Source organism: Pan troglodytes, chromosome 1 (assembly GCF_028858775.2).
Source record: "Pan troglodytes isolate AG18354 chromosome 1, NHGRI_mPanTro3-v2.0_pri, whole genome shotgun sequence".
In the NCBI taxonomy this organism is placed as follows: Eukaryota; Metazoa; Chordata; class Mammalia; order Primates; family Hominidae; genus Pan; species Pan troglodytes.
Window position 1 is genome coordinate 222,980,244 of NC_072398.2, and position 25,810 is coordinate 223,006,053.

At 52.2% G+C, this 25,810-nt stretch overlaps 1 protein-coding gene across 1 annotated transcript; it reads left to right on the top strand.

Moving 5' to 3' along the window:
• Positions 1-105: 105 nt before the first annotated feature.
• Positions 106-23,517, top strand: SLC2A7 (solute carrier family 2 member 7). Its single transcript, XM_001159740.5, has 12 exons — positions 106-156; positions 1,377-1,475; positions 3,389-3,549; positions 7,139-7,263; positions 8,107-8,259; positions 11,243-11,368; positions 11,617-11,804; positions 12,850-12,960; positions 16,236-16,337; positions 19,101-19,176; positions 21,610-21,737; positions 22,979-23,517. The coding sequence occupies exons 1-12, from the start codon at positions 106-108 to the stop codon at positions 23,198-23,200; spliced, it is 1,542 nt and encodes a 513-aa protein (XP_001159740.2). The 3' UTR covers positions 23,201-23,517.
• The last annotated feature ends 2,293 nt before the right edge of the window (positions 23,518-25,810 follow it).

Genomic DNA, 25,810 nt, shown 5'->3' on the forward strand with positions numbered 1-25,810 from the left:
AAAGCCAGGTAGGCCCAGGGGAGAAACAGCCGGTCTTTAGGTGGCTGGCGCAGAGCAGGTGTCACTTGGGAGGTAGAGCACACCTGTTCTCCCACCTGAACAAGGATGGAGAACAAAGAGGCGGGAACCCCTCCACCCATTCCATCCAGGGAGGGGGTAAGTGCCAAGACTAGGAACCTGTCACTGTCCCTCTCCCACCAGCTGTGCAGACCTGTGGAGGGAGGTGAAGGCCGTGGAATGCTTTTAGCAAGGAGCGGGTAGCGTGCTTCCTTTTTCTTCAGGATAACCAGGCCTGGGAGAGCCATGTGGAGAAGCAGCTATGCTCAAACCTCATGGCTCAGACATGGGCCAGGGTGGCCGAGCGAATGCTGGGAGAGCGGATGGTGCTGGAGATGCCTCTCTCCCTTCCACCCCTGCTCCCCTCCGCTTCCCCTACCCTTAAAGATCGAGGGGAGATGGCCTCTGAAGAATGCCCGAATCCTGCCCTTCTGTCTGGTTGTTCCTGGATGTGCAGATCTACGGGCTGTGGGCAGCCAGGCAGCTAAGTGTGAGGGTTGGGGTGAGGACATGTGGAACAGGAGTGAGGGGTGGAGGGGGCAGTGGGGAGGGGGCATGCACCAGGGCCTTTGCTCTAGGACATGGTCAGAGACCCTGCCCACCTGCTCCTCAGACTTTGGCCCTCAGGCCAGTTCCCCTCCAAGCTGCCCTGGGTGTTGTAGCAACCATGGAAAGCCTGGCCCTGAGCACAGGCGACTGCCGGGATTTTCCTAAGGGCCTGTTCTAGAGGCAGAGGCAAGCAATGAGTCCCTCTGTCTGGGATGCTCTTCCCCCCGATGCTTACACAGCTGCTCCCTCTCATCCACTCTGGTCCCGGCTCAAAGGGCACCTGCTCAGAGAGGCCTTCCCTGCCCTGCCCACCCTACTGAACACAGTCTCTCATTCCTCACAGGCTGCTACCCCACCCATCACCCTATTTTATTGTCCTCACAGCATTCTAGCTATTTGGGATTATCATCTTTGTCTTTCTTGGACGGGGTGGGCTCCCCTCACTAGAAAGTGAGCTTCTTAAAGGCAGTGCTTTGCTGGGCCTTTTTCCTAAAGCATCCCCTACTTCACACTTGGCCTCCAGGGCCTAGTACAGGGCCAGGCACGTAGGAGATGCTCAGATACATCCTCAAGGAGGGAATGAATGCGTGCAGAGACCTCAGCCCCCAAAAGCCCCAGCCCTGCGCCACCTCCTCCTCTTTTCCGGGGGCACGGCCTGGGATCCCCCATCCCCTACTTCCAGCCCAGGCTGGACGGAGGAGGAGGCCCAGCCACTCCACTTCCCGAGGCCCAAGCCCACAGCGTCCCGACCTTGGACTTGTCTCCTACAGCGGCTCCAGCCGACGCTGTTGCTGGCGACACTAAGCGCGGCCTTTGGCTCAGCCTTCCAGTACGGCTACAACCTCTCTGTGGTCAACACGCCGCACAAGGTGGGCACAAGGTGGGCACCAGGTGGGCCGGGCAGCAGCTGACCGGGGTCGCGGGTGGAAGGTAGCCGCCATCTTCCTCCGTGGAGGCTGCCATCTTGCCTGTAGGAGGCGCCATCTTGCCTTTGGGAGCAGCCAGCTTGCCCTAGTACCCTGGATGCCCACCCCTGGAGAGCAGGGCGTGGCAGGAGGTGTTTCCCCCTGGAGTGTCGTCCTTTCCAGGCACATTGGGATGCTGGGGGACCTGTTCCATTTTCCGGCCCAGTCTTTTTGGGCCTCAGGTCCCACTGCTCTCACCTTGGGTAGGCCCCTTGTTGATTGGAAAGAGAATGGGATCAAAGATTGAACTCTGTGGCATTTAGGGATTGGGGCAAAGGGGAAAAAAGGAAAAAGAGAAGGGGCCCTTGCAGGTGTGGAAGAACCTGAGGGCAGAATGTCCCCAAAACCTAGTAAAGGATGAGAGTCAAGGAGGGAGGGACAGCCTGTGCTGATGAGCTCAGATGAGGACTGAGAACTGACCACAGGCTTGACCTTGGTATACGTATATGCTTATGCTTGTATACATATATTAGGATGTCTACATACACTGTATTACATTTGTGTGTGTATTACGTATATATACATATATTAGTGTACTTACAGTTATTACCATGGATGGAACCTCCGAGTCAAGCAATGTACCATCACTTAATCACATTTAATGCTAACACATTCTTTATAAGGTACATCTTGTTTCCATAACTGATGAGGAAATTAAGGTTTCTGGAGGTTCTGTAACTTGCCTGAAGTCACACAATTAGTAAAAATATTTCCTGGGCTGGGAGTGGTGGCTCACGCCTGCAATCCCAGCACTTTGGGAGGCTGAGGTGGGTGGATCACCTGATCACCTGAAATCAGGAGTTCAAGACCAGCCTGGCCAACATGGTGAAACCTCATCTCTACTAAAAATCCAAAAATTATCCGGGCATGGTGGCGGGTATCTGTAATTCCAGCTACTCGGGAGGCTGAGACAGGAGAATCACTTGAACCTGGGAGTCAGAGGTTGCAGTGAGCCAAGATCATGCCACTGCACTCCAGCCTGGGTGACAGAGTGAGACTTCATCTCAAAAAAAAAAAAAAAAAAAAAAAAAAGAAGACTATTTCCTATGGTGCCTCTGGCAGAGTAAGTCGTAAGTCTCTCAAAAGTAAAAAATTTTTTTCTTTTCTTTTCTCTTTTTTTTAATAGAGACAGGGTCTCCCTATGTTGGCCAGGTTGCTCTTGAACCCTTGGCCTCAAGCAATCCTCCCGCCTCGGCCTCCCAAAGTGCTAGGATTACAGGTGTGAGCCACCATTCCCAGCCAAAAGTAAATTTTTTTTTTTTTGAGACGGAGTCTCGCTCTGTTGCCCAGGCTGGAGTGCAGTGCCGCAATCTCGGCTCACTGCAAGCTCCACCTCCCAGGTTCACGCCATTCTCCTGCCTCAGCCTCCTGAGTAGCTGGGACTACAGGCGCCCGCCACCACGCCCAGCTAATTTTTTGTATTTTTGGTAGAAACAGGGTTTCACTGTGTTAGCCAGGGTGGTCTCGATCTCCTGACTTCATGATCTGCCTGCCTCAACCTCCCAAAGTGCCGGGATTACAGGCGTGAGCCACTGCGTCCGGCCAAAAGTAAATTTTTTCGCAACCGGCCAAAAGTAAATTTTTTAACAGTGAATTTGTAACAATCTTTTTGTTCAGCCTAGTTTCTCATTTCAACCCATCATATAGTAGATTTTTTGATTCTCAGGTAATAGTAGGGAATCAGTGGGTTTAACTGTGTCTTATAGGTGTTAGCAGAAAAACCTCTCTGTACAATGACAAGTGGCCACTGAGAACACTTTCTCATTTCTCATGAACCGCCCAATATTCTTAGCTGTGGATGGGGCAATGTTTTCCAGGTCTTCAAGTCATTTTACAACGAAACCTACTTTGAGCGACACGCAACATTCATGGATGGGAAGCTCATGCTGCTTCTATGGTCTTGCACCGTCTCCATGTTTCCTCTGGGCGGCCTGTTGGGGTCATTGCTCGTGGGCCTGCTGGTTGATAGCTGTGGCAGGCAAACAGAAGGTGCACTGCTCCCACTTAAAATTCATGCTAGTAAGCCACACTGTCTCTGGGCATTTGTGCACCTGGTGGGGAGACGTGTGACCCTGAAAATCAGGAGATCTGAAGTTTAGTCTCCACTTGGCCACAGTCATCATGACCTTAAACCAGTCCCTAAATGTCTCTGGGATTTCTTTCCTAGGCAGTTGCATGGGAAAAGCATTCCCTTCCGTCACCTGCCACAGAGGTGGTGCAGCCTTTGAGATCAAGGTTCTTGACGGTGCTTAGCTTAGTGCCTTGTAAGCACTTCCAGTGGGTGTTCAGTAAATGCTTGTTTATCGGGTTTCATTCCGGGGTCAGGTGACCATGGCTGCAAGTTCTAAGCGCTGCAGCCTCTCCCCGCGTGTCCTTCTCAGAGTTTGTTACTGAGGCTGGGGTCAGGCTGAGTCACGCTGCCGGCCACTGTCTCATAGATACGAGATTGTTTGGAAATGAAGACTGGGCAGGTCTTTGAACTTTGCTTGGCTTACACAGATTCACTAATCATTCTTCCTAAGCCCAGGTGCTCCAAAGACGTGACTCCACAGATAAGGAAAGATGCACAGGCCAAGGTTCCCAGGAGGGCAAAGCGTGAGCCTGGGCTCAGGGTGAGGCCTGGTGGCATTCCCTTAGGTCAGCCCACTCATTCGGACTCACGGTTACACTTGGGCATGGTGTGCCAGGTTAGACAGCTTGCAGGAGTGACTGGAAGGCCCTCTAGTGAAAAGTCACTCAAAAAACCAGAGCAATTCCATTTTCAGGCATAGAAAAAAATAGTGCTGATTGAAAATTCAGTATCTATTAATGCAGGAGTCATAGGACCTCTTCTTGCATATACTTGATCGACAATTAATTTGCCATACATTATGTGCTGGAAAGAAGAAACTATTCACTCTAATGTAACTGTACCATAATTCAAGCTTTTTTTTTTTGGTCATCCAGACTGTGATGTTCTCAGCTAGACTGAGAGTGTTTGGACTGTTCTGGAAGCCCAGTCTTGGCCTCCACTTCCTTGTCTGAACCCATTTTCCAGATGAAGAGCCTGAGTCCAGGAATGTGGTGGTGCCAGCCTTGCCCAGTGGGGTCCTGACAGCCCCAGCCGCCCCTCCTAGTCATCAGGAAGGGCTGGGAGTCCAGAGAAGGGTGGGAACGTGTCCGAGCTGCTTAGTCTTTTTGAGCCTCCTGGCTGGCTGACCCTCCCCCATCAGGGTCTGTGCTGTGGTGGCTGCTCCTGAAGGCTGTGGCAGCCCCAGGGAGAGAAAAGTAGCCTGAGAACATCAGCCTGCTTGTCTGTGGACTCCCTGGCCAGTCCTCAGTGTTGCCGACCTGGGATATTTTCATAGAGTCCTCACCACCCACTCCCTGCTCTTGGCACCAGAACCTCGCCTTCCTGGCTTCCTCACTCAGTGCACTCACTCAAGGTCCCAGCGGTCCTCAAAGATGTGTGCAAAGTGTAAGACAATCACAAAGGTAGTCCTGGGGCTGCTGACAGCTTCATCACCCCCAGACCTGTAGGGGTGTGAGGAGGGAGCACCTCCACCTGGAGGTGGAGAGAGAAGAAATAAAAAATGAATACCAGGCTGGGCACGGGGGCTCGCGCCAGTAATCCCAGCATTTTGGGAGGCTGAGGTGAGCCAATCACTTCAGGCTAAGAGTTCGAGACCAGCCAGGCCAACATGGTGAAACTCCGTCTCTACTAAAAATACAAAAATTAGCTGGACATGGTGGCGCATGCCTGTAATCCCAGCTACTTGGGAGGCTGAGGCAAGAGAATTGCTTGAACCCGGGAGGCGGAGTGTATTAGTCCATTTTCACGCTGCTGATAAAGACATACCCGAGACTAGGCAATTTACAAAAGAAAGAGGTTTAACGGACTCACAGTTCCACGTGGCTGGGGAGGCCTCACAATCATGGCGGAAGGCAAAGGAGGGGCAAGTTACATCTTCCATGAATGGCAGCAGGCAAAGAGAGAGCTTGTGCAGAAACACTCTTCCTTATAAAACCATCAGACCTGGTGAGACTTATTCACTATCACGAGAACAGCACTGGAAAGACCTGCCACCAGGTCCCTCCCACACATGTGGGAATTTAAGATGAGATTTGGGTGAGGACACAGCCAAACCATATCACGGAGGTTTCAGTGAGCCGAGATGCCACCATTGCACTCTAGCCTGGGCGACAGAGCAAGACTCCATCTCAAAAAAAAAAAAAAAAGGAATATCAGGATGCACCAGCCAGCAACCCCACAGCTCGGGAGCTCTCTGCCCTCTTTCTGGTCCACTGCCCATTCTTCTCCTGTGCAAAACCCAAGCCAAAGGTGGGGGGGTGGGGGGGGGGGGTGCACAGGAGCCATTGCTGCAAGTTGGCAGGGGACCTAGAGCACAGAGTCAAGCAGATGAGTGGATCATGAAGGCAGCAGGACGCACCTGGCATAGCGCTGTTTTTCAGGCACTCCCTCTCCTTCTCAGGCTTGTGGTTTTTCAGCCTTGGAAGGGATCTTAGAAATCATGTAGTCCCATTCTGCACCCCACTGATTGTAGGAATTCCCTGTTCAACGTTCCTGACAGTCATCGTGTCTAGTCTAGAAACCACCAGCGACAGCTTGAATACCACCAGTGATGGGAAGCTCTCTACCTCCTGGGACAGCCCATCCTTTGTTCCTGCCCTCCCCTTTGCAGGTAGCTCCGATCGTTAGAATGCTCCCCTCCCCAGCTTCTACCCCCACTGACCCCAAGTCTTCCTTCCTGGGACGTCTGCCCATTCGCCCCTTCTTCCCATCTGTCTTAATCAGCTCAGGCTGCTACAACCACAGACTTAAACAACAGACATTTATCTTCTCACAGTTCTGCAGGATAGAAATTCAAGATCAAGGTACCAGCAGATCTGTTTCCTGGTGAGGGCCTTCCTCCTGACTTGCAGACAGCTTTCTTCTGGCTGTGTCTTTTTTCTTTTTCTTTTTCTTTTTCTTTTTTTGAGTTGGAGTCTTGCTCTGTGGCTCTGGATGGAGTGCAGTGGCACGATCTCGGCTCACTGCAACCTCTGCCTCCCAGATTCAAGTGATTCTCCTGCCTCAGCCTCCCGAGTAGCTGAGATTACAGGCATGTGCCACCACGCCTGGCTGACTTTTGTTTCTTTAGTAGAGATGGAATTTCACCATGTTGGCCAGGCTGGTCTCGAACTCCAGACCTCAAGTGATCCGCCCACCTCAGCCTCCCAAAGTGCTGGGTTTATAGGCTTGATCCACCATGCCCAGCCTGGCTGTGTCTTCACAGGGCAGAAAAAGAGAGTGGTTTCTTGTATGTCTCTTCCTATCCCATTGTGAGGGCCCCACATGACCTATTCACCTCCCAGAGGTCCCTCCTCCTGATCCCATCACACTGGGGTTAAGGCCTTCAACATAGGAATTTGGGGGACACCATTCAGTCCACAGCCCCCTGCTTCAGCTCTTTCTCGGGCACATTCCCCACGCCTCTGTAATGACTGCCCGCAGAATAGGAGCTGGTGTTGGGAGGGCTTCCGCGGCCTCCACGCACCCCTGCCCTCTGGGCTCACTGTCTTTGCAGAAAGGGGACCCTGCTGATCAACAACATCTTTGCCATCATCCCCGCCATCCTGATGGGAGTCAGCAAAGTGGCCAAGGCTTTTGAGCTGATCATCTTTTCCCGAGTGGTGCTGGGAGTCTGTGCAGGTACCTGGGGCCCAGGTTCCGGCTCAGCCTTGGGGGAAGGGTCTCTTTGGCCAAGGCTGGAAGCAGGAGCAGATGAGGTGTCTGCCTGGCTCTGTCTGCCTCTTCTCATTTCAAGACATCCTCCCATCTGCATCCCCAGGCCCTTGCAAGCCTCATGCTTGTTTTTCTTAATTAATTAATTAATTAATTAATCTTTTTTTAGAGACAGAGCCTCACTCTGTTGCCCAGGCTGATCTCAAACTCCTGGGCTCAAGTGATCCTCCTGTCTCGGCCTCCCAAAGTCCTGGGATTACAGGTATGAGCCACTGTACCTGGCCAAGCCTCACGCTTACTAGCCCCTTCCCTTTATTTATGGATCTTTAGAAACACACTTTCACCTTGAAGTACAAATAACCAATAAGGTTTTACAAGGTATCGTCCAAGGAAGATGGACAATTTAAACTCAGTAGTTTCTTAACTACAGTAATTTCTTCTATTAATAAAAGTTAGACAAGCAATCTGTGCTTTAGAAAAATCAGAAAATAGACCAAAGCAAAAGTTTTATCGTTAAGTCCCAGGGACACACGGAGGCCTAGGCTCCTCCCCTGTAACAAGCGGCCCAGCCCGGCGGCTAGAAAGGAAAAGGTCTCCTCATCACATCCTGGTGACTCCCCCGTGGGGGCTGAGGATTCTGGAGGGATTTTGGTATAAGTCCAAACTAAACAGTCGAGGTTGGCTGAGCTCCATCTCCACGGACGGGCTGACAGCATGGAGAAGCCCCGGGATTAGGAAACGGAATTGAATTGCATCTCAGATTCTGCGTTTGCGGTTTGCCTGCCCTGATTTCTGCTGTGCCCAAACCAGGCATCTCCTACAGCGCCCTTCCCATGTACCTGGGAGAACTGGCCCCCAAGAACCTGAGAGGCATGGTGGGAACAATGACCGAGGTTTTCGTCATCGTTGGAGTCTTCCTAGCACAGATCTTCAGCCTCCAGGCCATCTTGGGCAACCCGGCAGGTAACCGGCAGCCACAGAGGTCACGCTAGGTCCAGTCTCTCGTTCGGCTGTGCCAGGTGTTACTGACGGATCGAGTCAGATGAGGCCCGAGAGATGATTTTAGGGTCAGGTGTTGGGCAGTGTGGTGGGCAAAGGGATGGGTGACGTGGTCGGGGCCATTTTGGTGAGTGATGGCGACAAATCGTGCTTAGGAATGGGAATCAGGGGCTCAGAGGCAGGTAGGGGTTTTGCTATAAAGGGAAGGAGAGAAGTCGGGGAAGCGAGGTCGGGAGAAGAGGTTTCTTTCAAGCCATGAAAAATGTCAGCATAATTTGGCTGCCATAGGAATGGTCCAGTACAGAGGGAAGTCGATGCAGGGCAAGCAGGTTCACAGCCACCGTCTCTGTCACTGGGTGGCTGTTTTCTTCTGGCGGCCTCTGTCTTCCCAGTGAATTAGGAGGCAAGGCCATTGCCTGAGAGCGAGTGGGGGTCGTGGTGGAGATTTAGGAGAGAGGAGTGTGGCCCTCTGAAGGTCCGCTGAAAAATCACTGACACGAAGCCGATTGATGAATAGAAAAGGCATGCAAACATATTTAACCAGATTCGCAGAGCCTTCGGAGTGAAGAGCCAGAGATAGAGGGGAAATTGTCCGTTTTAGTCCAGGCTCAACAGAGTACGGACAGCCGAGTAGAAATAGCATTGAACAAAAAGGGTCTGATCCGACGTAAATGGACTGAGTGGGGAGACCCCGTGAGGCCTGTCTGTGTAGGTCCTTCTTGGCCTCTGTGCAGCCTTCCTTCCTTCTGGGTGTGGGGCAGGACCCTCTGCAGAATGGGGGCCTTTTATGACCTACAGCCAACAGCATTGGTCAGAGATTTTCCTTCTGGCCAGTGTTGTTGTTGTTGTTGTTGTTTTGTTGTTGTTGTTTTGAGGCAGGGTCTCACCCTGTCACCCAGGCTGGAGTGCAATGGCGCGATCTCAGCTCACTGCAACTTCCGCTTCCTGGGTTCAAGCAGTTCTCCTGCCTCAGCCTCCTGAGTAGCTGGGATTACAAGTGAGCGCCACCACGCCCAGCTAATTTTGTATTTTTAGTAAAGATAGGATTTCTCCATGTTGGCCAGGATGGTCTCGAACTCCTGACCTCAGGTGATCCACCCGTATGGCCAGTTTTTACCTAGAATATTTTTAGGTTTTATGGAACTGGTTTTGGGGAAAGGGGATCCGGTTTGTATGACCTGCCCAGGAATCCTGACTGGGGATGCTAGTTTCTGGGGTTAGCCTCGGGGGGAGTGGGACTGAGACAGGGGGACAGGAGAAGGTCAGAGAAAAACTTTTGCTTCTGAGGGCGCTGCTGAGGCCTTCATTTTGGGGTATTGTTTTAAAGCCCCAACAGGAGAAAGTGAGAGACACTCATGGAGGGTGGAGGGAAAGAGGATAAGAGGATGGACCACCAGGTGGGCCTGAATGAATGCGGCCAGCAATAAAAGCCCAAGAACCCAGTGGGGTTTCTCCTTCTTTTTCTCTTTCCCTTCTTTCCTTTTTGTTTTCCTTCCTTCCTTCCTCTCTCCTTTCCTTCCTTCCTTCCTTCCTTCCTCTCTCTCTTCTTCCCTCCCTCCCTCCTTCCCTTCCTTCCTTCCTTCCTGGTCTCACTCTGTCACCCAGGCTGGAGTGCAGTGGTGTGATCATAGCTCACTGCAGCCTTGACTTCCCAGGCTCAAGCGATCCTCCCGCCTCAGCTTCCCAAGTTGCTGGGACTACAGGCACACACCACCATGCCCAGCTCTTTTTTTCTATTTTTGTTATAGAGACAAGGGTCTCACTATGTTGTCCAGGCTGATCTGTAACTCCTGGGCTCAAGTAATCCTCCTGCCTCCGCCTCCCAAAGTGAAGGGATTACAGGCATGAGCCACTATGCCCGGCCGGGGTTTTTTACAGACATTTCTGAATGACCCAAATTCTGCACATATTCCTTAATGGGTGGATTTATGTCTTTGTGGTCCCCACAGTACCCTGAAGAGGTTCAGAGACTCAGAACCTGGAGGGTGCTCCATGAAAGATCGTTAACAGTAATGATTCCTAAACTCCCAGAGCGGCTGAGTATTAAATCGTCAATTAGAGAGACATCAGCTGGGGAAGCCACCGTGCATGACGCTTAGCACCTGTGCCTCATTCAGCCCTCGCCACTTCTTGCCTGAGGCTCAGAGACATTAAAGAACTTGTCAGCTGGGTGCAGTGGCTCATGCCCAGCATTTTGGGAGGCCAAGGCAGGAGGATCATTTGAGCCCAAGCGTTCACGACCAGCCTGGGCAACATAGCAAGACTCTGTCTTTACTAAAAATTAAAAAAAAAAAAAAATGAGCCAGGTGCGGTAATGCACGCGTGTAGTTCCAGCCACTCAGGAAGCTGTGGTGGGAGGATCACATGAGCCTGGAAGATTGAGGTTGCAGTGGGCTATGATCGCACCATTGCACTTCAGCTTGGCTGATAGAGCTAGACTCTGTCTCAAAAAAAAAAAAAAAAAAAGAACTTGTCCACTTCCCACCATACCAGTAGGGGTGGGAGGCAGATGGAGACCCTGTTCTCTTAGTGGAATCTCAGTTCCCCTCCTTAGGCCAAGCCATCCAGAAGGAGCTCACTCAGACCCAGTGCAGGGTCCAGGCCCTGCCCTACCATGGCCCTAATGAAGCAGAGATTATCCCCTTTCCTGCTATAAAAGTAGGAACAAGACTGAGCTCATTTTCTCCAGGGTTCAAGTGTTTAAATCATTTCCTATTCTTTAGAGAAACGGTGTTCTTCCTGCAAAATAATTAATGACGTGTAAATTTGTATAACTCTAATGATTCCCTCCGTTCTGAACGTGGAAACCATTTGTAGGAGTACCCTGGTGAGAATGAAGTCCCCACAGTCCTTGGTTCACACATAGGAGCGTGACCTTCCGAGCACAGTGGTAGGTGGGCCAGGGGGTGCCCAGGCCCCGGGATCCTGAGTCCTTGGCTCCTTGCAGGCTGGCCGGTGCTTCTGGCACTCACAGGGGTGCCCGCCCTGCTGCAGCTGCTGACCCTGCCCTTCTTCCCCGAAAGCCCCCGCTACTCCCTGATTCAGAAAGGAGATGAAGCCACAGCGCGACAAGGTATGAAGTTGCCGGCTACTCTCCCAGGCCCTGCCCACCCCGGGGGCCAGGCAGAGACACGGTCAGGGCCGCAGTCAGGGTCGCCATGGGTCAGGGGTGAGAGCTGGGAGCTGAACGGGGTGGGGGGGTGGCAATTGGGGCACAACCAAGGTCAGGTCAGGGAATGGTGAGCTCAGGGCCAGCATGGGGGCTTGGGGCCCAGCCTGCAGGGAGACGGCCCTCTGAGCGGGTGGTTCTGCTTTCTGCAGCTCTGAGGAGGCTGAGAGGCCACACGGACATGGAGGCTGAGCTGGAGGACATGCGTGCGGAGGCCCGGGCCGAGCGCGCCGAGGGCCACCTGTCCGTGCTGCACCTCTGTGCCCTGCGGTCCCTGCGCTGGCAGCTCCTCTCCATCATCGTGCTCATGGCCGGCCAGCAGCTGTCGGGCATCAATGCGGTACGTAGGACGGTGGCCAGGCAGGGAGACCGATGAAGCAGACCCAGGCTTCACGGATAGCAACACACAGTTCCACCCACAGAGGCCTGGCCTGGCAGTGGGGCCAGGATCAGTCCAGGCAGAGCCAGATGTCAGGAAGAAACCTCACTCCTCTCTGCCTCCCTGCTCTGCCTCTCCCCACATGCCAGCTTCATTTTTCTCTGTTTCCCAGTCCCCAGAAGGAATGCCTCCTGCCAATAGTCCTTTCCCTTCTATACAAGAGACCAGCTAGACTGAGATGAGCTGAGGTCTCCTGGGTCCAAGCTCAGGTCACCAGGCCTGGGTTGGTAGGCCCAGCCTGCGTCAGGAGCCCATCTTGGGCCCACTTGTCTGTGATGTTTGTGGCATCGCTTTCTGCGACCGTGGCTCTTTGGCTGTAACTGTATCTAACCATGGTGTGAGGGAAGGGTGGAGATCTGACAGAAGCTAAAACACTGGAGATTGGGTGGGTGACCCAGTTGCTCCAGTGGCGTGTCGGGAAGAGGTGGCCTTGGCCTCAGGGATTCATGGATGTTTAACCAGTGATCGTGGGAGGGTGGATGGCCCAGGTGGGAGCCACCAGATGTGGAATAGCACACGTGGCCTTTCAAAGGGCTGTTTGTGCCAATGTCCTTGGCATGGGGCCAGAAGACAGACTCAACTTGCGGTTGGCTTGGCCCAGAGTGAGAGGTAAGAAGTCATTCTTTGGGATCTGAGCTCTTAGAGTAACTGAATGATGGAGGGAAAAGTGCTCTCGGAGGTCGTATGGTCTGACTCCCGTTTTATAGATGCCAAACCTGAGACCCAGAGAGGGAGGAGCTGCGACCCTGGATTCCAGGGCAGCGCCGGGCTCCACCCTGGTGTCCCGACTCCAGGTCAGGCCTCTTTTTCCCACCACCTGCTACCCTCTTCCTGTCCCAGGGTCCCCAACCCAGGCTTGCAGAACTGTGTGTGGCTTGAGTTGAGAAAGTTAAGCCAGCGTCCTGGGTCTTCCGGCCTCTCCTGACAGCCCTGTGTTTTTGTTTAGATCAACTACTATGCGGACACCATCTACACATCTGCGGGCGTGGAGGCCGCTCACTCCCAATATGTAACGGTGGGCTCTGGCGTCGTCAACATAGTGATGACCATCACCTCGGTGAGTGAGCAGGAGGCGTCCTTCCTGCTGGAAGGTCTCTGGCCAGGTGCCGCCAGGCAGACAGGAGCCCCACAGAGTGAACTGAGTGCTGGTGGCCCTGGTCCTGGGGTCATTTAAGGGACATGGACTTTAGGATGCACACATACTAACTACCTGCATGACTTTGACCAGAAAACTCAAAATTCCTGCAGAGCCGGCCGGGCGCGGCGGCTCACACTTGTAATCCCAGCACTTCGGAAGGCCAAGGCGAGCAGATCACTTGAGGTCAGGGAGTTTGAGACCAGCCTGGCCAACATGATGAAACCCAGTCTCTACTAAAAATACAAAAAAATTAGCCAGGTGTGGTGGCACACACTTGTAATCCCAGCACTTGGGGAGACTGAGGCGGGTGGATCACTTGAGGTCAGGAGTTTGAGACCAGCCTGGTCAACATGGTGAAACCCCATCTCTATTAAAAAATACAAAAATTAGCTGGGCATGGTGGTGGGCACCTGTAATGTCAGCTACTTGGGAGGCCGAGGCAGGAGAATCACTTGAACTTGGGAGGTGGAGATTGCAGTGAGCAGGGAGATGGCACCACTGCACTCCAGCCTGGGCGACAAGAGCGAGACTCTGTCTCAAAAACAACAACAACAACAACAACAACAAAGAAAAACCTTCAGATCCAAGTTTCTTCCTTTGTAAAAATCATTATGGTGACTGCAGTACATGGTATTCAAATGCAGGTGCCCCTTTTTGCTGGTGCAGATTCATGATTTCAGAGTTTAGTATTTAAAGTCTGAGCTACTTACGCTTTGATGTATATGTTGCATGAAAAAGGGTCAGATGATCACGGCATTCCTTTCCCTAGACCATTTTCAAGTTATCTTCTGATTATTTTGATTCCTATTTCTTGAGTTGCCAGTGATGGTAAACATTTTCAAGAAAGTTATCTATTATTTGTATTTTCCCCAGAGCTAGTTTAAGTTCCAATAAACTCTCAGAAGGTTTAGAAGGGCAGGGAGGGAGAAGTTAAGGAAAACAGCGGGAGAGGCTGACAGGAAAATTAAGGGAAGAGGACAGAGGTCCCCAGGCTGAAGTCTCAACCCCTTCCTCCTGCTGGATTTCTGTGGCCCCATCCCCAGTTTTCCCCTGGGGCAGGATCCATCCTTTATCCTCAGAGTCCTCCTTCTTGGGGATAAATGACCATAACTAGGACCTGCTTCCCCATCATCCTACCTGGAGCAACCCAAGCCAGAAAAATACCCTTTCCCTCTCCCTGGAGGAACAGCATCTGGGAACCAGGCATACAGCAGGAAATTGATAGTATTTCCCTGATTTTTGGGGTGCACTTCGCTCCCATCTGGCCCTCCTGAATGGCAGTGATAGTCTGTCTGTTGGGATGTTGGGAGGACATGAGTCAGCTAACGTGAGTCAAGGGGCTGTACAGGGCCGGCTCTGGTCAGCCATTAGGGATGGAGTAGAATGGAAATGGTATTAGAAGTAGAAAAGGAGCTGGGTGTGGTGGCTCATGCCTGTAATTCCTGCACTTTGGGAGGTTGAGGCAGGTGGATCACCTGACGTCAGGAGTTCAAGACCAGCCTGGCCAACATGGTGAAACCCCATCTGTACTGAAAATACAAAAATTAGCCGGGCGTGATAGCACATGCCTGTAATCCCAGCTACTCGGGAGACTGAGGCAGGAGAATTGCTTGTACCCGGGAGGCGGAGGTTGCAGTGAGCCAGGGTTGCACCACAGCACTCCAGCCTGGGTGACAGAGTGAGACTCCACCAAAAAAAAAAAAGAAGAAGAAGAAGAAAAGGAAGGAAGAAGTCGAAAGAATGCTGGTCACAGGGAGTGTGGCCTGGGCTTGGACGTTGGAGAAGGAGCTGGCTGAGTGGAGGGGTCAGTCCATCAGGTGGAAAAGTGGGGAGATGAGGGGCCCCCCATGATGTGAGCCCAGATTCCAGATGGCCTCAATGTCGAGTGGAGCCCCAGAGAATAGGAGGGGGCTATTTTTATTCTTATACTTTTTATTTATTTATTTTTTAAACATAGAGACAGGGTCTCACTATGTTGACCCGGCTGGTTTCGAACTCCTGAGCTCAATCAATCCTCCTGTCTCGGCCTCCCAAAGCGCTGAGATTACAGGTGTGAGCCACTGTGCCCAGCCCAGGGGCTATTTTTAAATGTAGGTTTTATTCTTATTCAGGTATGGTGAGGCCAACAGATCAGGAGGTGGCTACTGCTGGAAAGACAGTTTGTTCCTCACAGATCCCATGAGGAGGGTGCAGTCCACGCCATGCCGGGCCTGCGGGGAAGCCCCAGGGTTGGTCAGGAAGCAGAGGCATGAAGGGGAAGTGTGAGGATGAACCTTTACCGTGGTTCCCACAGAAAGGAATGGGTCAGGCAGAGTGAGCAGGTTTAGGAGTAGCTGGTATGAATAATTTCCTCAGGCTCGGGGCCACAGGGGCTGTACCAGCTCTCTGGCCCCTGGCCCCCAGGGTGTTAGGGCAGGTGATGCTGGCCTTGCGTGTGAAAGCTCAGCAAAGGAAGACCTGGGGTGTGGGCCTGCATTGTTGGTTTGCAGATGAAAGAGGCACTCATTCCCAGAGAGCGGTTTGTTTGCTATCAGTAGGGTGGGAAGGGCAGTCCCTCCAGGGCCATCAAGGTCCCAAGATGTCAAACCATCAAATACAGAAACTAGAAAATGTGGTTATTCCAGTGGGTAGCAGGGGTGCAGGGAGCCAAGATCCAGGAGGTCTGGAAATGACCAGAACAAGGAAGGATGGTGGTGAAGAGCATGAATGTCTGACCCATGTCAAATCAGCGGCCTGCATCCCACATGCAGGCAGCAGGGGTAAGAAAGGGGCACCTAAAAGGTGAGGCACGGTGGCTCACGCCTGTAATCCCAGCACTTTGGGAGGCCGAGGCAGGAGGATCACTTGAGGCCAGGAGTTCGAGACCAGCCTGGCCAACATGGTGAAACCTCGTCTCTACGAGAAATACAAAACTGAGCCGCGCATGGTGCCAGGTGCCTGTAATCCCAGCTACTTGGGAGCTGAGGTAGGAGAATCACTTGAACCTGGGAGGCAGAGGTTGCAGTGAGCTGTGATCGCACCACTGCACTCCAGCCTGGGCAGCAAGAGCAAAACTCTGTTTAAAAAAAAAAGAAAGAAAGACAAAAGAAAGAAAGGGGCACCTAAGAGGGGCCCACAAAAGGAAGTGGAGGCTCGGCCCAAGAATCGTGGGCGCCAGGCCCAGGCGGCTCCTCACCACCCCCCTTCCCCTCCAGGCTGTCCTTGTGGAGCGGCTGGGACGGCGGCACCTCCTGCTGGCCGGCTACGGCATCTGCGGCTCTGCCTGCCTGGTGCTGACGGTGGTGCTCCTATTCCAGGTCTGACTTCATTTCCTGCCCCCTGGGTGGGGAGTCATGGGGAGGATGGGAGGTCCCCTGACTGAACCGGGCCTGCTGCACCAAGTGGTTGGTTCTGAGTCCCACGGATGGCATGCATCCCGCCTGGAAAAGTACTTTGCAATGCCCCATCCTGAAGTGAATGTCACAGGTGGCTTCATTTACCTACACCTGCACATGCAAATAAGTAACCGGATAGATGGTCCAGCTGTCATGGGAAAGAGAAACGAGGAGGACAGTTTGCAATAAAATATGTGCTTCAATGCGTAAATGCAAGGATGCCACCGCATTAGAAAACATCTATGCACGGTGAACAGGTGTGGGTTAAGGAAAGACCAGAAGTCACCCCATTCAAGAGGTAGAAGGAGGCTGAGCACAGTGGCTCACTCCTGTAATCCTAGCACTTTGGGAGGCCAAGGCAGGAGGATCCATTGAGCCCAGGAGCTCAAGATCAGTCTGAGCAACATGATGAGACCCCATCTCTACAAAAAATACAAAACGTTTTCTGGGTGTGGTGGTGTGCACCTGTAGTCCCAGCTACTCAGGAAGCTGAGGTGGGAGGATCACCTGAGCCTGGGAGGTCAAGGCTGCAGTGAGCCATGATCGCACCATTGTACTCCAGCCTGGGAGACAGTGAGACCCTGTCTCAAAAAAGAAAAAACAAAACAAAACTACGAATCATATTTCAGTAAGACTAAAACACAGCAGACCACCCAAACAAGAAGTACATCATTTTAATTTGCAGTGTTCTCAGCCTGTATGTATTATCCACGTTCTATGGAAGTGATGAAAATACATGGTGTGTCATGATATAAAATCTCTAAAAAGCAACCAGCATTCTGTGTCTCCGAGGCAGCCTCTCTGCTGTTGCTTGCGCAGGAACGGCAGCACTGTCCTGAGCCCTTTCAAATGGAAAATATATCAGCAACGCAATTGCACATGAGTACAAGAATGTGTGAGGAGCTCATTCTGTCATGTAGAGCCAAGATCTTTGCTCTTTTCCTTCTTTTCCAAGCTGCCCTCTCTGCAATGACTTGTCCTTAACCACCAGAGAGTGCAGAGAGCTCCATGTGGGAAAGAGCTGGGGGATTCAGGGAATGACCAGGAGGCCAGGGCCTGCGGGGAAAGCAAGGCCTGGCGACGAACAGTGTTAGTGACGCTCATAAATCAATTAAAGTTTCCCTCGGAAAGAACTTTCTTCTTTAATTTTAAAACCAGTATAAGTTCTCAGCCAGACGCAGTGGCTCACACCTGTAATCCCAGCACTTTGGGAAGCCAAAGCGGGTGGATCACCTGAGGTCAGGAGTTCTAGAGCAGCCTGACCACGTGGTGAAACCCCGTCTCTATTAAAAATACAAAATTTAGTCGGGTGTGGTGGCGTGTGCCTGTAATCCCAGTTACTCAGGAGGCTGAAGCAGGAGAATCACTTGAACTCAGGAGGCAGAGGTTGCAGTGAGCCAAGATCACAGCACTGCTCCAGCCTGGGTGACAGAGCGAGATTCTGTCTAAAAAAAAAAAAAATCAATATAAGTTCTTAGTAGAACCTTTAGGGATTCTAGGAAGTGAAAAGAGGTGAGCACGACTGAGCACCACCTGCAGAGACCACCGCCAGTGACACTTCTGAAACCCAGGGGCATCCCCGGTGGCTCTTTCACTCCTTCTGTCCAACCAGGGGCTCTGCCTGAAAATGCAGCAGCAGCTGCTCGCTTCACACCGGGTCCAGGGCAGCCCCACCAACCCAGCCAGCCTCGCTTTTGCTTGAAGTGTTGAATGGCCCCAACCCTCCTGCCTTCTCTTTTTGTTGAAAATGAATCAGATCTTGTTGCTTCTCTGCTTGGAAGCTCCCAGTGCCTCCCCTCCCACCTCGCCATCCAGCTCTGCTGCCAACTTGTCCCTTGAGGCCGTCTCATAACTGTGACTACAGGGTTCCCTGGGAAGTTCATCTGGGGGCACCCGGTTAGTTTGGCTGAAGTCCGTTGACCCGGTTTTGCATTGGCTGTTCTCTCGGCAGTTGGGAGCAGAGATGGTGGTCTGCCAGCTCCACGGGTCCGGGGGTCCTAGGAGTCTCCAGAGAATGGTAGAGAAAGTCCGGACCTCAGCTCACTCATGTTGACTGGGTGACTTCAGCCATTGCTTGATCCCTGAGGGACTAAGGTTCCTCATAGTCTGTATTCAGGGCCCTCTGTGCTCTGCTTCCACAATTGTGGAACTGAAACAAACATATAGGCCGGGCGTGGTGGCGCACGCCTCTAGTCCCAGCTACAGGAGGCGGAGGCAGGGGAATCTTGAACCTGGGAGGCGGAGGCTGCAGTGAGTCAAGACTGTGCCACTGCACTTCAGCCTGGGCGACAGAGCAAGACTCTGTCTCAAAAAAAAAAAAAAAAAAAGAAAGAATCATAGAGTCACTCAGAGGGCAGAGGAGTATCACAAAGATCAGATGAGTTAATATTTGTGATTTGTAAAGTGCAGAGAATGGCACCTGGCAGGAAAATAACTCAAAGGTAGATGCCCCTCGTTCTCCACGAGGCTCATCAGGTGAGGCTGGAGGGAGCCCTGTGGGAGGCTACAAGGCCTGGTTCTCACTGGCCTTCCTCTCTTGCCCACAGAGCCCGCAAGGTCCCTGGAGGTGCCCAGTCATCTAGGTGCAGCTCCTCCCTGGGGCAGGAAGGTGGGACCCGCAGGTGGACCCCCCGCCGCACGTGGGGCTCCTGGCCTCAGCCAAGACAGCCCTGCCTCTCCCCACAGAACAGGGTCCCCGAGTTGTCCTACCTCGGCATCATCTGTGTCTTTGCCTACATCGCGGGACATTCCATTGGGCCCAGTGAGTACCTGCACGCCTCCCTCGCCCCGGCCATCCTGGTCCATTCCTGGGCCTGACACACAGTCGGTGCTCGACACATATTTGCTGAGTGAATGGACATCCTTGGTCCCCGTGCTCACGCAGATCCCACATGTTCTTAGTTCTCAGCCTTGATGGCACTCCAGGCCATGTGCATTCATTCAACCAGCGCCAGCCAGGCCAGCGCCCCACTGATCATCTGTGGCTCCCAGGGGGGCCCAGACTCAGGTCTGGCACGCAACAAGGACATGAGCTTTTGCAGAGAGGGAGCTTATGCCAGTCAGACACTCCTGGGGCACCTTGGTTTACATCCACACCCTCCAGACACTCACTTGAGCCTCCAAGCCCACAGCACACCCAAGGCTCAACTGCCTTCTATCCCTGCTGACTGCCAGCTACAGTCCCTTATTACACTGTCCCCAATGTCCTGTTGCCAGTGGCTTCGGGCCTCCACCTGGGCCCACCTGTTGGGCAGCCTCTGAGACTCCAGACTCCTTCCCCAGTGTGTCCTGAGAATTGAACCTCCTTCTCCCTGCCTGGGAAAAGACACCCCTGACTGTGAAGACTCTAATAACATTCCCTGAAGAATGTTCATTTTGAAAGCACTGTCCATAAACCAAAATGAAGGTATTAATTCATTCAACATCCATTGACGGAATACCTGTTTACACTGTGCTGTGTCAGGCACATGAATGAGACCACATACTTGTATTTAAGGGTATTTAAGAAGTGGGATTTAGGCCTGGCATGGTGGCTCATGCCTGTAATCCCAACATTTTGAGAGGTGGAGGCAGGCTGTTCACTTAAGGTCAGAAGTTCGAGACCAGCCTAGCCAACAAGGTGAAACTCCGTTTCTACTAAAAATGCAAAAATTAGCCAGGTGTGTTGGCGGTCGCCTGTAGTCCTAGCTACTCGGGAGGCTGAGGCAGGAGAATCACTTGAACCCAGAGGTTGCAGTAAGCCAAGATCCACCACTGCACTCCAGGCTGGACAAGAGAGCAAGACTCTGTCTAAAAAATAAAGGGGGGGGGGGCGGTGGGGATTTAGAGCAGGACGCTTTCCCAGTGTACCTCAAACGTGGAGGCAGCAGAACCTCGAAGGAAAAGTGCTAGTGTGTGTAGACCTGGCCGGGTTCCAAGCCGTTCTGCCCCCACTGCCTGTGTGTCACCTGGAGCAAGCCACGGTGCTTCTCCAAGAACGGGGTGATCAGGTGTGCCGGCAGACGCGAGGTCAGAGCATGGGCTGATCTGACATTCAACTTAGACCTAAGGACTATTGGCTGCTGTTGTTGTGGTGGACAGGAGGAAGGCAGGACAGATGACATCCCTGCCGGCGTCCACTTTGGGGGCAGGGCCCTGGAGAAGGGGCCCGGGCCCCAAGTCACTGGGCTGCAGGAGTTTGCACTTGACATCCCAGCTTCATTCAGGGGCTTTGAATTCTTCTCCATGTCCATCCAGAGAGGGAGATCGGGCCTTTTCTTTTTTTCCTTCTTTTTTTTTTTTTTTTTTTTTGAGTTGGAGTCTCACTCTGTTGCCCAGGCTGGAGCGCAACCTCCATCTCCTGAGTTCAACAGATTATCCTGCTTCAGCCTCCTGAGTAGCTGGGACTACAGGCACACGCCACCATGCCGGACTAATTTTTATATTTTTAGTAGAGATGGGGTTTCATCATGTTGGCCAGGCCGGTCTCGAACTCCTGACCTCCAGTGATCTGTGAGACCGGACCTTTTCAATGAGGCCATTTCACCACCTAAGCGGGGTTGGGAAGCTTGGAGGAGGAGGGACAGAATCTTCCTCTTTCTTTGTGTAAAGCTACAGATATCTATATATGCAGGACCTAAACAGACGCACAGTATTAAAATTTCATGGGAGTGGCGATTAGGGAACAAAAATGGCTTTAGACATTTTAGACAAGGCTTCTTAAGGAGGCGATAATGAAAAACAATTGTCCAAGAGAAGGTGTAGCCCTCAGGCGCTGCCATACCCAGATCCGCCATAGGAGGGCGGCACTTCCCAAGCGCGGGCGGTCTCAAGTCAGAGTGACGCCAGCGCAAAGGAAGCTCTTTCAGAAAGCTCTGCTGCCTGTGAGCTGGAGCCCACTCACTCCCGCTGCTCCCACGAAGCTTCCCATCCATTTACTTTCTGCAAACCTTCGTGGAGCGTCATTGGCCTTGAAGAAGCAGCAATGGAAATTCAATTCCAGGCTCTCCAACCAGGCTTTGCAAAGTGGATCTTTGCAGCTCCTGCTCTGATCACGCCCTGGTTTTGTGGGTAAAGGCAGGGTTCCTTTCCAGTCCCCAATCCCAGCTGGTACTCTTGAGCGTCCTAGGTCAGAGGCTAGAGTGGGCCGCGTCCCGCCAGCTCTGGGGGACACCTGGGTCCTTCTCTGCCCCACCCATCCTGCTCTGCCCTCCAGGTCCCGTCCCCTCGGTGGTGAGGACCGAGATCTTCCTGCAGTCCTCCCGGCGGGCAGCTTTCATGGTGGACGGGGCAGTGCACTGGCTCACCAACTTCATCATAGGCTTCCTGTTCCCATCCATCCAGGTGAGTGAGGGCCCCTTCCCCAACCCGCTCCACTGGGCCTCCAGGGAGTAAGATGTATTCCCCTTCCGCTAAGCACATCTGTGAATCCAGCAAGGTGGGGACAGGCTCTCAGACACATCCAAGGGTCCACAGACACACGTGGCCCCACTGCCTCCAAACCCTTGAAGACACCGGTTTCCCAGTTACTGAAGGGTGATCCCCTGCTGACATTGTAAAGGGCTATTGCTTAGGGGCTCTGGTCCGCGGAGCTCAAAGGCGCCAGCAAACAAAGCCAGAGCCAGGGTGCAGATCCCCCACCGCTTCCTTCCTCTGTTCCGAAGACAAGATAGGCCACAAACTCTGCGCTCTCAGCACCTTCAGGGCACAGAGGCCATAAACCCCTACTGTCAAAAGGTTAAGCAGTCTTTTTTTTTTTTTTTTTTTTTTTTAGACAGGGCCTTGCTCTGTCACCCAGGCTGGAATGCAGTGGTGCAACCACAGCTCATAGCAGCCTTGACCTCCCAGGCTTAAGTGATCCTCCCACCTCAGCCTCCCAAGTCGCTGGGACCACAGGCATGGGCCACCACACATGGCTATTTATTTATTTATTTATTTTAGGGATGGGGTCTTGCTATATTGCCCAGGCTGGTCTCAAACTTCGAAAGTGCTGGGATTATAGGTGTGAGCCACAGCACCCAACCAGATTCTTTTTGATAATAGGGTGAGGGGGAATCCAATTTCTAGCTTTTTTTTTTTTTTTCCTGCAAACAATCTTTAGTGATCACAGTTTTCTAGCTATATCATTCCTCCAGGAGTTAAACAAAACTGGCTGCCAAGCAACTCCTTTATGGACTCACAAAGGCCTCGACCAGCATTGGTTATTTGTTGTTTGTTTTGGGGTTTTTGTTTTTGTTTTTGTTTTTTTGAGACAGTCACGCTCTGTTGCCCAGGCTGGAGTGCAGTAGCGCGATCTTGGCTCACTGCAACCTCTACCTCCTGGGTTCAAGCGATTCTCCTGCCTCAGACTCCCAAGTAGCTGGGATTACAGGTGTACACCACCATGCTCAGCTAATTTTTGTATTTTTAATAGAGACAGGGTTTCATCATGTTGGCCAGGTTGGTCTCAAACTCCTGACCTCAGGTGATCCACCTGTCTTGGCCTCCCAAAGTGCTGGGATTACAGGCATGAGCCAACGTGCTCAGCTGAATCAGCACTGTTGCCTTTCTCTGCCCCCTCCTGTCTTTCTCGTCTCCTGGTCTAGGAGGCCATCGGTGCCTACAGTTTCATCATCTTTGCCGGAATCTGCCTCCTCACTGCGATTTACATCTACGTGGTTATTCCGGAGACCAAGGGCAAAACATTTGTGGAGATAAACCGCATTTTTGCCAAGAGAAACAGGGTGAAGCTTCCAGAGGAGAAGAAAGAAGAAACCATTGATGCTGGGCCTCCCACAGCCTCTCCTGCCAAGGAAACTTCCTTTTAGTGGCCCTGCATGAAGGACGGGAGCCCATATTGAAGGCTTCCTTCTATGACAATGGGCCTCCCGGCCCCAGGCTCTGGGGAGGATAATAGCACGGAGGCTTTTGTCGTTGCCCCCATTTAATTTAATTATGGATATTATTAAATACCCACAACAATGCATATTTAGCTGAGAAGTTCCAAGGCTAGCCATTGAGGAATGACCTGGAGGAAGGGGCAGGCACGTGAATTTTGATTGGTTAAGACTCGATTTTCCGATTCTACATTGGCACCAAAATTTAAATGATGTATAGATGCACTTTTTTAAAGTAAAACTTTTCAAGTTCCACAATTGCTATGGAGACCCGAGCTGCCGTCATTGCATCAATTAAGGAGTCCAAGGCTCTGAATGCCATTGCCTTCCTGGCGACGTGGCTTCCTTTGTCCACCCCGTGGCTGCAGGTTGCACCGTGAATCCCAGCCTGCGTGCCCAGCTCTGTCCTGTCGATCACAGGATGAAGGGGACCAGCCCCTCGACACCTGTGGGTATTTCTCGTCAGGTGGGATGAGAGACTGAAAAAAGAAATAAGACACAGAGACAAAGTATAGAGAAAGAACAGTGGGCCCAGGGGACTGGCGCTCAGCATACGGAGGACCCTCGCCAGTACTGGTCTCTGAGTTCCCTCAGTATTTATTGATCACTATCTCTACTGTCTTGGTGAGGGGGATGTGGCAGGACTATAGAGTAATGGTGGAGAGAGGGTCAGCAGGAAAACGTGAGCAAAGGCTCTGTGTCATAAATAAGTTTAAGGAAAGGTGCTGTGCCTTGATGTGCACATAGGCCAGAGTTATGTTTGACTTTACACAAACATCTCAGTGTAGTAAAGAGCAGTATTGCCGCCAGCATGTCTCACCTCCAGTCATAAGGCAGTTTTCTCCTATCTCAGTAAACAGAACGTACGCTCGGGTTTTATACCGAGACATTCCGTTCCCAGGGACGAGCAGGAGACAGATGCCTTCCTCTTATCTCAATTGCAAAGAGGCCTTGCTCTTTCGCTAATCCTCCTCGGCACAGACCCTTTACAGGTGTCGGGCTGGGGGACGGTCAAGTCTTTCCCCTCCCACGAGGCCATATCTCAGGCCATCTCAGTGGGGGGAAACCTTAGACAATACCCAGGCTTTCTTGGGCAGAGGTCCCTGTGGCCTTCCGCAGTGCATTGTGTCCCTGGGTACTCGACAATGGAGAATGGCCATGACTTTTACCAAGCACACTGCCTGCAAACACATTTTTAACAAGGCGCATCCTGCACAGCCCTAAGCCATTAAACCTTGAGTCAACACAGCACATGTTTCTGTGAGCACAGGGTTGGGGCTAGGGTTACAGATTAACAGCATCTCAAGGCAGAAGAATTTTTCTTAGTACAGAACAAAATGGAGTTTCTTCTGTCTACTTCTTTCTACATAGACACAGTAGCAGTCTGATCCCTCATTCTTCCCCCCACAACAGGGGCCACAAGCAAGGGAGTAAGACCATTCCCAGTCCACTCTCTCTCCTCCTCTCCCTCCAATGGGGAAGTTGATATCTTCCTTGAAAACAAGGTGCAGGGCCGGGCGTGGTGACTCACACCTGTAAACCCAGCACTTTGGGAGGCTGAAGCGAGTAGATCACCTGAGCTCAGGAGTTCGAGACCAGCCTGGGCAACACAATGAAACCCCGTCTCTACTGAAAATACAAAAATTGGCCAGTGCGGTCATGTGCACCTATAGTCCCAGCTGCTTGGGAGGCTGAGGCAGGAAAATCGCTTGAGCCCGAGAGGCAGAGGTTGCAATGAGCCATGATAACGCCACTGCATTCCAGCCTGGGTGACAGAGTGAGACCCTGTCGGAAAAAAAAAAAAAAAATAGCACCTGCATTCTGGCCTGACCATGTCACTCCCTGCTGGAATCCTAGGCTGACTCTATCACTCGAGATGATAAGGCTGGAACCGTATTGTCATAACGTGGGTTTCCTGCCACCACCCCAAGTACTTCCAATCCTCTGTGCCTTTCTCCCTGGCGTGCTTTCATGTGCCTTTCCTCCAAACGATCACAGCCCTACCCAGCCTTCAAAACCCAGCTCGAATGAGCCTGAAGAACCTCTCCTGTCCTGTCCAGCGGGAGGTCCTCTCACCTCTGGGCCCTGGAATCACCGTGCATCTTTTTCCATTGGCATGCTTGTCACTTTGCATATTAATTATAGGTTTACCTGTTGCCCTGTAGTGTCCAAACTTAGTGGCTTAAAACAATGACAGCTATTGTGTCTCCTGGTTCCTGTGGGTCAGGAATTCAGATAGGACTCGGTGGGAATGGCTTCTCTCTGCCCTTTGACATCTGGGGCTTCAGCTGGAAGACTCGGAGGCCCAGGAGCAGAGCTGTCTAGAGGCTTCTTCCGCTTCTGATCGCTGGTGCTGGAGGGCAGTGAAACTGACACTCAGCCTGGGCTCCTCACACCTGGGGCGCTGGATTCCTGGGGGTGATGGGGCAGGGGGAGACAGAGTCACACACACACACACACACACACACACACACACCAGGAAAGTCACATGCTGTTTGCTAGATGCTAGTCAGTCACTCCGGCCCACAATAGTGGCGGGGG

Excerpts from the sequence above, each read along its gene's own strand:
- SLC2A7 (XM_001159740.5), top strand. The coding sequence starts at position 106 with ATGGAGAACAAAGAGGCGGGAACCCCTCCACCCATTCCATCCAGGGAG. Across the intron at positions 157-1,376 it reads CCATTCCATCCAGGGAGGGG|CGGCTCCAGCCGACGCTGTT; the intron begins GTAAGTGCCAAG and ends TGTCTCCTACAG. Across the intron at positions 19,177-21,609 it reads GGGACATTCCATTGGGCCCA|GTCCCGTCCCCTCGGTGGTG; the intron begins GTGAGTACCTGC and ends TCTGCCCTCCAG.